At 42.6% G+C, this 10,401-nt stretch overlaps 2 protein-coding genes across 4 annotated transcripts; one reads left to right on the top strand and one right to left on the bottom strand.

The window, feature by feature from the left end:
• Positions 1-550: 550 nt before the first annotated feature.
• arl3l1 (ADP ribosylation factor like GTPase 3, like 1) lies at positions 551-9,617 on the bottom strand. Its single transcript, XM_060935222.1, has 6 exons — positions 9,600-9,617; positions 6,017-6,160; positions 4,281-4,397; positions 1,993-2,043; positions 1,369-1,554; positions 551-716 (listed from the first exon to the last, which is right to left on the bottom strand). The coding sequence occupies exons 1-6, from the start codon at positions 9,615-9,617 to the stop codon at positions 669-671; spliced, it is 564 nt and encodes a 187-aa protein (XP_060791205.1). The 3' UTR covers positions 551-668.
• LOC132895042 (uncharacterized) lies at positions 1,031-8,861 on the top strand. Of its 3 annotated transcripts, none has more exons than XM_060935221.1 (3): positions 1,031-1,589; positions 3,832-3,941; positions 7,661-8,861. In XM_060935221.1, the coding sequence occupies exon 3, from the start codon at positions 7,672-7,674 to the stop codon at positions 8,581-8,583; it is 912 nt and encodes a 303-aa protein (XP_060791204.1). In that variant the 5' UTR covers positions 1,031-1,589; positions 3,832-3,941; positions 7,661-7,671; the 3' UTR covers positions 8,584-8,861. The 3 variants fall into 3 exon arrangements, with proteins under 3 accessions (XP_060791204.1, XP_060791202.1, XP_060791203.1); XM_060935219.1 differs by having other exon boundaries at positions 3,832-4,374; XM_060935220.1 differs by lacking the exon at positions 1,031-1,589 and adding an exon at positions 2,680-2,778 and having other exon boundaries at positions 3,832-4,374.
• Positions 9,618-10,401: the final 784 nt, after the last annotated feature.

Genomic DNA, 10,401 nt, shown 5'->3' with positions numbered 1-10,401 from the left:
AAAAAAGGACAAACACCAAGGGAGATGAATACTTTTGCAAGGCACTGTATATATATGATTTATTTATTGACAGAATATGCTTGCATACACAATCATAGCTTATAAACAGTACATGAGCCCATGGAACCCACAACTATAACCGAGGGAAGAAGAGTTCAGGTCAGGAAAGATAGTTCTCAGTTTGAGATGGTTCCATCTCCTGTATCCTTCATCACGGTGCATCAGAACTAACTATCTACTGTACATAATTATAATTTGTATTCGCTAGTGAATGCCACACTTGGACACATGACTCATCCCTTTTTAGGTTGCAACTCTGTCTGTATCATTACTTGCAGCAAGAACGCGTCACTGAGATCCTTCTGAAATCAGAAAAAAAGCCTTCATAAAAGAGGAAAATAATTGAATCACAGCTTTTTTGTTTCTTTTGCTTGCCTTTGGTTTGTAGTGATTTTCTAAACTGTCTGGAGAGCTCCTATACTGTATCAAACAGAAGAAGGCTCTCTGATGTTATTCATTATGAATACAATTGATATAATTTACAAAATATTACAAGACATTAGTGTTGAAGCAAATCAGTCTGGTCCATCTGAGCACACCTGCATTTGTCGAGAAAGATCAGAGAGGCGTTTTTTTCCCCTCAGTACAAAAGATATTTCCAAGCAGCTTCATTTCTTCCTATTTACAATATTGTTGCTGATCCAGTTCATTCCATCCTGAGAGAAAGCAGAAATAAAAGAACACAAAAATGAATGTTGTTTTGGACATAAGAAGCACAGCCAAATAAAACTCACAACTATTAAAAGCTGATTCATTGTTGATTTTGTGTATAGCGAATAAAATAAAATGACTCTTTTTGCCTAGATAACGTTGACGCAGGATGTACTAATCCAAGTGATAGGAAAAGGATTAGTTTTTATCATATCCTCCTATAATATTTCCTGGATTTTGGAATTTAGTCATGGCCAATTCCCACCCACCAGACAGCTCTAACCTATCACATGACAGCTACCAACCAGGAAGGGAAACAGCCATCATGTGCTTCCTTTATGGCACGTGAAACCGGCTGACTACATCTTTTTGAACTGCTGCTCAGGCAACATCAGGGACATCATAACACACTTAGAAGAGATCGCTATCCACCCACTTACGTATACATGAGCTCACAGACTTCCACTGACAGAGAAGAGAAACTACACCACCCTTCCCTCCTTGAGAGCATGGCCAATTTTGCTCTCTTGGGCTCCCGGGATTCGACTTTGCGATCACCAGATGATCGGGTGAATGCTACTCTGGGATCTTTCCCAGAATGGTTGACAGCAAATGTTCTGTATAGCTCTAGTCTTTTGTTGATCCGTATGGACTCACCTGCACTCCTTCGCCAGAAATAGCTGAACAGGCCTGGATCTGCCACTCACGATCCCGGTACGTGTGCAGGTTGAGCCCCTCGGCAATCTCGCTGGCTGTAGACGCTGTTGCCAGATCCTGTTTATTGGCAAAGATGAGCACAGGCACTCCCTTCAGATTCTCCTCATCGATCAGTTCTGAGAGCTCCTACATGGACGGGAGTTGAGAAAAACGAATTGCTGGTAGGTTGCGAGTTTAAATTCTAGGACAGCAAGAGAATCACTGTCTTGAACAAGACCGTTACACTTCAACATCTTGTGCTTGGATGGCGTCCTGTTTCAATTAGAAGCTGCTTTGGATAAAACCATTTGTCGGATGAGTAACTAATAAATGGCTGCGCTCTTTTTAAAAAACCAAGTACAACTGTCCATGCCAAATTTGTAAGGCACCATTTCGAATATCTACTGGTTTCACCAGTGACTCCAACAGTCTCAGAAGGTTGTTTGCTTGCACAGCTGATGAAGACTTTTGTCCAAAATGTCCTGTTTCTCTGGAAACATTTTGTACTATACTTAAATTTTGCTACATCCATTGTATATACAGTGACTATCCACTCTGTACTGTGTATAAATTGGTTGTTCTCACCAGTCCTGTTTCTTCAAACCTCTTCTTGTCTGCACTGTCGATGACATAGATCTGTCAGGAAGAAAACAAAAAGGATAGATTCTTTTTTAGACAACTTTTGTATGACAGCAATTATATATTATCCTCCACTGACGTGAGTTCTGCCATCAGGAATTCCGAAGTGGATTTGAGCTTTGTGCAATCATGTAACAATACTCAAGCTTTTACAAGCTTTTATTTTTTCGCCTCCAGTTTGTGTTCTCTGATTTGTGTAGCTGATTCAATATTAAAAAAACAACAACAACAAACACTAGCTTCAAAATCCAAAACCAAGAATAAAACCTTGATAGAACTTTGCATCCCCTTCAGGATTAGCCTTAATGCAGCTAGGGGGTTTGAGAGGTCCATCGATCCCAAGGGCGATGCCAGCGGGAGTTTACTCTCGGCAGGTACTACCATTTTGGACATACTGAAGGGGAAGGCCCAGACAAAGAGCAGTCCCAGGGTAAAAAAGACAGCGCAGCAAGAGGCTGATATATGCAGTGGACAGGGTCCACCAGCATGTGGACATGTCCCGCCACTCATAAATCTTGCCCCAGCTGTGGGTCAAATAGTGGGGACCAGCACATCCCTGGTGGAAGATAACATCATGTTACAATGGCGAAGGGCGTATGAGGGCACCACAAGCCCCAGTGTCTCTTAGGAGGGAAGCAGAATCCTGGATTGCCTTCACAAATAGATCTGGGAACAGTGGAGGGGCCAATCACCTGTTCATTGTTATCAAATGATTACAGAAACACTGACAAAGTGAGTAAACAGAACGTTGTATGGTACTTTACAGTGCCTTGCATGTATATTCACTTTCTTGAAGTTTTCTACATTTTGTAGTTATAATCTCAAACCAAAATGGACTGAATTGGAAATATATGTCATGAAGTGTGGGAAAAAAACAATATAGTTTGCAAAATTATTTATAAATGCACAAGTATTGAACCCTATTGCTGCGAAACCCGCATGTTCTAGCACAACCAGTTACCATCAGATGTCACATAATCAGCTGAATGTCTGAAATTAAAGTGATCTCAGTATGGCATAATTGAAATTCTGCTTAGAGGAGGTTGTCCACCAAAAAAAAGTGATTGGGTAAGGAGGATATTAGGAGCAGTCATATTAGTAATGACTTCTGATTATTAAGGAGTCATAGAACCAACCAAGGGTAACAGTGAAGAAGCTGGACAGATCTACTGCTCAGATGGGAGATCACAGGCAGTTCACAGGAGAACCAATGCCTGGACATGCCACAAAGTTGGGCTTTTTGAGAAGATAGTCATACTGGAAAAAATAAGGCATATGAAATCCAGTGTTGGAGACTCAGTCAATGTGGAAAAAGGTTCTTGGGTGTGATGAGACCATAAATTGAACTCACTGGCACTTAACTCTTGGAACATTTGGAGTACACCCAACAATTCTCATCAGTCTGAAAGCGCCAACCTCAGGAGTGAAACATGGTGGTGGTAGCATCATGTTGTGGGGATGCTTTTGTTCAGCAGGGACTGGGAAACTGCTCAGGATTGAGGGCAGAAATGGGCAATCCTAGAATAAAACCTGTTCCTGTCTGAAAGATAATTGATCTCGGGATGGAAATTCTTGTTGTTGTTTTTAATTAACCTATGTTCGAATAAAATATTTTGCATATTTAACTATTAGACATACCGTGTGAATCAAATGGTAAACTCCATTACAATTCTGTGTCGTAGCACTAAAAAACGTGGGAAAAGTTCAAGGGAGTGAAATCTTTTAAAAAGGTTTAGTATGGTTCTGTGGACTTAAGAATATCTTTCTTCTTGTTTATCCTTTCAGGTCAATAATTTCATTTCTGAGGAGAAGAAGAAGAAGACGTTATTTGTCATATGTACACTCAAGCACACAGTGAAAATCTTCCTCTGCATTTAACACACGTGAACACACAAGTGAGCAATGAGCACACACACATACCCAGAGCAGTGGGCAGCAGTCGGGGGTTAAGTGCCTTGCTCAGGGGCACTTCTGCCCAAACTCAGGCCATGGCATGTCTTTGAACTACGGGGGAAACCGGAGCACCTGGAGGAAACCCACACAGACACGTGGAGAACGTGCAAACTCCACACAGAAAGGCCCCCGTCAGCTGCTGGGCTTGAACCCAGAACCTTCTTGCTGTGAAGTGACAGCGCTAACCACTACACTACCGTGCCGCCCAGTAGCACCAGGTCATATCTTCAGTTTAAACTGATCTTTGCTCACAGATGTAAAAGAAAACTGTTCCAACATACCAACAAATCTGTGTTCTCCAGATACTTTTTCCAGAAGGGGCGGATCTTCCTCTGCCCCCCAATGTCCCAGACATTCAGTTTCATCCCATGACAGGTTACACTCTTGATGTTGAAGCCCTAGAATGTTACACAGCAGAAAATAACGTTTCAGTGAGGTGTTAGCTATATTTAGCTGACTCTTAGGTAGCCAGCCAAACATCAGTTTATGGTTAAGTAATCTTCAAACACAGGATTAAAGGCACTACTTGATCCCCTGTAATCAAAATCAGATCTCCTGTGTGGGAGCAAAGACCCTGCTCATTATACAACTAGGCATCATATTTAATTCTGAAACAAGATCTGATATAGTCCATTGTTTGCATTTAAAAGAAGTTAGTGTGCTATCAGACCAAACTATCTGAGTAATAAAGCTCCAGTCAGTGTGGACAGTCCATTTATATTACTAACCATAAGGAAGTCATTAAGAAGGGCAGCTAAATATGGCTTTGCTGACTGTACTTTGGTCCAGAACATGACCAAAATAGACCTCATGGCTTGCCATTAGCATGACTTCATGGCATTTAAAGCTAACAGATAGAGTTTAAGCCTATGATCTATCCATTATCTGTTGCCGCTTATCCTGTCCTACAGGGTCGCAGGCAAGCTGGAGCCTATCCCAGCTGACTATGGGCGAGAGGCGGGGTACACCCTGGACAAGTCGCCAGGCCATCGCAGGACTGACACATAGACACAGGCAACCATTCACACCTACGGTCAATTTAGAGCCACCAATTAGCCTAACCTGCATGCCTTTGGACTGTGGGGGAAACCGGAGCACCCGGAGGAAACCCACGCGGACACGGGGAGAACATGCAAACTCCACACAGAAAGGCCCTCACCGGCCGCTGGGCTCGAACCCAGGACCTTCTTGCTGTGAGGCGACAGTGCAAACCACTACACCGCCGTGCTGCCCGCCTATGATCTACTGTACTTTATATTCAGTGCCTTTTTAACTTTCTTGGACATTGTATCTAACTGGAAGAACAAAAGATCCTTCTCAGTACCAATCTCACTGACATCGTTAAAGGCGTTTTGTGATGTCTAGGAAATGTGCTGTCTTCATGTTCTCTACAGGTAGCAATTAGCTTCATCCATCCATTGGATTCCCAATAAAAAGCTCTTTTGAATTGAATACATTAATGTAATTCCTGTCATATGCGTAATGTCTTTCTAGTCAAGGTAACATTTGGCTTGCTCTTTTAAGAGCTTGTGTCATTTCACCGTGGCAGAACTTGACTTGCTTTAAGCTAATGTACTGGAATGGTTGGCAGCTGAACTTCAATCTAACATTGTAATATGAGCAGTTTGTGTTAGTGAAGACATAAGCCAAGAACGTACTTTATGCAGTATGCCCCAAGATACTGAAACTGTAACAGCGTATAAAAATGATGTGATAAAACTGAAAATTTCTCGAATATCGGCAATATTTCTGATGATTAAATTATTACAGTATAAATCAAATAGAAGATTATTCAGCTTGTTTTTAGATTCTTTTATTCATTTCAAGCTTTAATTTTTTTCTTATTCTATCGGTAGATAATTTTGCTTCTTTCGAGAAATAAATGCTTCAAATGCAGAAAAAATTATCCGCCAAAAAACAACAAAACTATTTCATGGATGAAATTAGTAAAAAAATGTCTTGCGTTTGAAGGCAGAGCTTGGACAACTTTTTGATTGTGAACGTAACCACAATTTACCTGAGTCGGTGTGATCATGTTCACATCTTCTGAGGCGAGCTGTTTCAGTAAGGTGGTTTTCCCAGCATTATCCAGACCAAGAAGAACGATCCGGAGCTCCTGCTCTGTCGTGCCTTTTAGTTTCTCAATGACTGAAAATAAACCCTGGAACAGACAGTGCAGTCGAAGCATTTAAAAGATGGATAAGGGAGAAGAACATTTACTTAAAATATACAGAATGAGAAATGTTGATCTTGACAATCTGAATTTAAAATGTAGAGTATAAATCAGAATTGTAATGCCGTTATTGGAATTTGTAAAGGAAAAGATATCTAATACTGTATATCTCCTTATGAGATTTTTCTATTTTAAAAAACAAGACCATTAAAGCTATCTCTAGACATATGTATTAATTTCAAGCTTAAACTTGTCTTATTCTATGGGCTGATAATAAATAATAAAACAACCACTTAAAATAAGCAAAAATATGGATCCGCAAATAGAATAAGCCCATTTGATGCTTGAAATTTGAATATGTATCTAAAAATAGGCTTAATATTCTTATTATCTCATTTCATTATCTGTAGCCGCTTTATCCTGTTCTACAGGGTCGCAGGCAAGCTGGAGCCTATCCCAGCTGACTACGGGCGAAAGGCGGGGTACACCCTGGACAAGTCGCCAGGTCATCACAGGGCTGACACATAGACACAGACAACCATTCACACTCACACCTACGGTCAATTTAGAGTCACCAGTTAACCTAACCTGCATGTCTTTGGACTGTGGGGGAAACCGGAGCACCTGGAGGAAACCCACGCGGACACGGGGAGAGCATGCAAACTCTGCACAGAAAGGCCCTCGCCGGCCCCGGGGCTCGAACCCAGGACCTTCTTGCTGTGAGGTGACAGCGCTAACCACTACACCACCCCTATTCTTATTATATTTGACTTAAAACAAACAAAATATCCAAAGTAACAACATACATACATATTAAAACAAAATAGACTCCAGATATTTTTACTTGCAAAGATATTTTTTGCAATGTATGCAAGGTTTCAAATTCAATTCAGATTCAAAAGCTCACACCATGAAAAAACAAAACAAAACATCTTAGCAAATGAAATTAACTTGAATCTCGGAAGGGCGGCACGGTGGTGTAGTGGTTAGCGCTGTCGCCTCACAGCAAGAAGGTCCGGGTTCGAGCCCCGTGGCCGGCGAGGGCCTTTCTGTGCGGAGTTTGCATGTTCTCCCCGTGTCCGCGTGGGTTTCCTCCGGGTGCTCCGGTTTCCCCCACAGTCCAAAGACATGCAGGTTAGGTTAACTGGTGACTCTAAATTGACCGTAGGTGTGAATGTGAGTGTGAATGGTTGTCTGTGTCTATGTGTCAGCCCTGTGATGACCTGGCGACTTGTCCAGGGTGTACCCCGCCTTTCGCCCGTAGTCAGCTGGGATAGGCTCCAGCTTGCCTGCGGCCCTGTAGAACAGGATAAAGCGGCTAGAGATAATGAGATCAGATGAGATGAGATGAATCTCGGAAATTTCAGCTACAGTAGCTACAGTATTTCTTATTATAATATTATAAGCCTGTTTCTAGCCATATTTACTAATTTCAAGCTTGACATAGTCTAGTTCTACATGCAGATTTTTTTTTGCGAATTTTTGCAGAGAGGAGGAAAATGGTGGTCGAGGAGATACGCCGCCAGGAGGAGGTTGATCGAACCACAAAGGCTGTCTCACTTGTTAAACAGGGGCAATGGATGAAATGGGAGGGGCTTGAGAGAAGAGAGCTCAGCTGGAGGGAGCTGTGGAAGATGGAGGCAAATAACCTGAGTTTCCTCATCAGGGCCACTTATGATGTATTACCATCGCCAAAAAATCTCCACCAGTGGTATGGTGAGGACCCAACCTGCTCCCTTTGTCCAGCCGATGCGACTCTCAAGCACATCCTGACTGGCTGTAAGACCAGCCTCACACAAGGGCGGTACACCTGGAGGCATAATCAGGTCTTGAAGTGTCTGGCAGCAGCAGTAGAGACCAAGAGAGCTACGGTCAACTCCTTACCCCAGACAGCAACCAACTCCACCATAACAGCTTCATTTGTCCGAGAAGGTCAAAAAAGGCCTAACCATCCTCCCTCCACACTCAAGCTTAGAGAGCTAGCTAAGGCTCGGGATTGGAAATTGTTAGTTGACATTGGGCACCAACTAATTTTCCCTCCTGAGATTGCATCCACTACTTTAAGGCCAGACATGGTACTTTGGTCTCCATTGATGAAGTCAGTGTATATCATAGAACTCACCGTTCCTTGGGAGAATGCAGTGGAAGAAGCGTATGAGCGCAAGAAACTGCGATATACCGAGCTGGCAATGGATGCTCAACAACGAGGATGGTCGACAAAGGTCTATCCTGTAGAAGTGGGATGCCGGGGTTTCGTTGCTTCATCCACTATCAGGCTGCTCAGAGACCTTGGCGTGCAAGGGCAAGCTCTTCGTCAGACAATAAGAGCTGTCTCCGAAGCGGCTGAAAGAAGCAGCCAATGGATATGGATGAAGCGGAAAGATCCTTGCTGGGCTCACAGACCTATATAACATCGTAACAAACTACAGGGTGGGATTTGGGCTTGGGACACAAGCTCAGGCTTGATCAACCTGTAGCTGGCCACCTTTGAGGAGGGTGTATAGTATCTAAAGGCTGAAACACCCCATGAATCAAGGGCATACTACTGATGATGTGTCCCAAATTCAAATCTTGACTGGCAGCTTCTCATGTTGCGCTCTCTTTCTCTCTCTTTCTCTCTCTCTCTCTTTCTATCTCTCTTTCTCTCATGCATACCATCTACTGGCACAATGGACTGTTTAACATCTCGTCCCGTGTTTTATGATTCAGGAAAGAAGCAAATTCTTTGCCAATAAAATGATAATTTCAAGTTTAAAATTCATTAAAAAAAGTTTAGAAATAGGTTTACTTTTCTTATATTTTGTAATATAACCTCATCATGAGAAAAGCAAGATCATTTTGACTGTATTCACTTGCTAAGACCTCATTTTTCTTTTTCTTTTGCACTACTTTACTGGATCATTAGCTGAAATGAATGTTGGCGAGTGAACCTGCACTCCTTTGCTTCAGACGTCTCCAGATGTAGTGTCTGAAAATGTGAATCTGGATTTAAAATAGACTTTGCCACAAAAAAAAAATATTTTCTACGCCTGAATTTAAAACCTTGCACACAAACTTGATCCACTGAATACAATTTCAACTTCAACTACAAAAGTTCAGTTACAAATTCAACTAAACACATAAAACTCAGTTTTGTAAATTCAGATTTGTAATGGCAAAGTTCTCATCCATACAAAGCCCCAGATAAAGCAATATCCATTTACTGAACAATGCAAAATGTAAACCTTCATGCTGACCATGGAAATGATTCTTCACACCGAAGAACTGAGTCAATATACAGTGCTGTAATCAGTAAATTTGTTATATCCACCCATCTATGAACGTAATTATGGACTCCTTATCACTGCCTTGGTCCCAGTGGATTAGCACTTACTGAAGCATGGTGGTGCCTGTATAAGAGCAGACCCTGAGATTTGAGCATGCATACCTTTTGGATTTCACCCATGATGATGTGACTGTGCAGGCAGGAAAGAGAGAAGGAGGAAGAAGAAGAACTCAGCTACATGCTATGGACCATATATCCAGGTGAGTCCAAGTGGATGGGGTCAGATGTGGATCCTCACTGTCCTCAATTCCTCACTTCTAATGCTTGTTCGAGACAAACTTATCAATGTGGAGTCATTACCTGGCTTGCTCCTCTTCTTCTTCTTCAGAAGAAGCGTAGGAGAGAGGGGGACACAGATTGGATTAGTAGTCCACAATTAGCAACCTCTCTGCCTTGCTCTGTTCCTTTCACCTCCCCCAGACTTCTCTGCTGCATTAACGTCTTACCTGGATTATCTCTCCCTGCCACCTGCTTCACTACAGCCTTGAGACTCCTTTCTCTCAGTCTTGCTCTCTGTTTCTATCTCTGGCTTTCACCTGCAAGAAATCCACTCATCCATTCACCTTTCTGACACCTTCTCGTGCTTCTTCCTCTCCTGGCTCTATGGTATGGCATCAGTCTTCTGTCATTAGTTTATTTGCTAATCATACAGACACATTTGAGGGCGGCACGGTGGTGTAGTGGTTAGCGCTGTCGCCTCACAGCAAGAAGGTCCGGGTTCGAGCCCCGTGGCCGGCGAGGGCCTTTCTGTGTGGAGTTTGCATGTTCTCCCCGTGTCCGCGTGGGTTTCCTCCGGGTGCTCTGGTTTCCCCCACAGTCCAAAGACATGCAGGTTAGGTTAACTGGTGACTCTAAATTGACCGTAGGTGTGAATGTGAGTGTGAATGGTTGTCTGTGTCTATGT

This window comes from Neoarius graeffei, chromosome 12 (assembly GCF_027579695.1).
Source record: "Neoarius graeffei isolate fNeoGra1 chromosome 12, fNeoGra1.pri, whole genome shotgun sequence".
Classification (NCBI taxonomy): domain Eukaryota; kingdom Metazoa; phylum Chordata; class Actinopteri; order Siluriformes; family Ariidae; genus Neoarius; species Neoarius graeffei.
Note: the sequence above shows the minus strand (reverse complement) of the source record. Positions and strands in the feature narration are given on the sequence as shown.

Bases quoted from the DNA above. Each gene is read 5' to 3' on its own strand.
- arl3l1 (XM_060935222.1), bottom strand. The intron at 1,555-1,992 runs GTGAGAACAACC...CCGTCCATGTAG, and splicing joins GGTTTGAAGAAACAGGACTG to GAGCTCTCAGAACTGATCGA. The intron at 717-1,368 runs GTGAGTCCATAC...GCTTTCTCTCAG, and splicing joins TTTCTGGCGAAGGAGTGCAG to GATGGAATGAACTGGATCAG.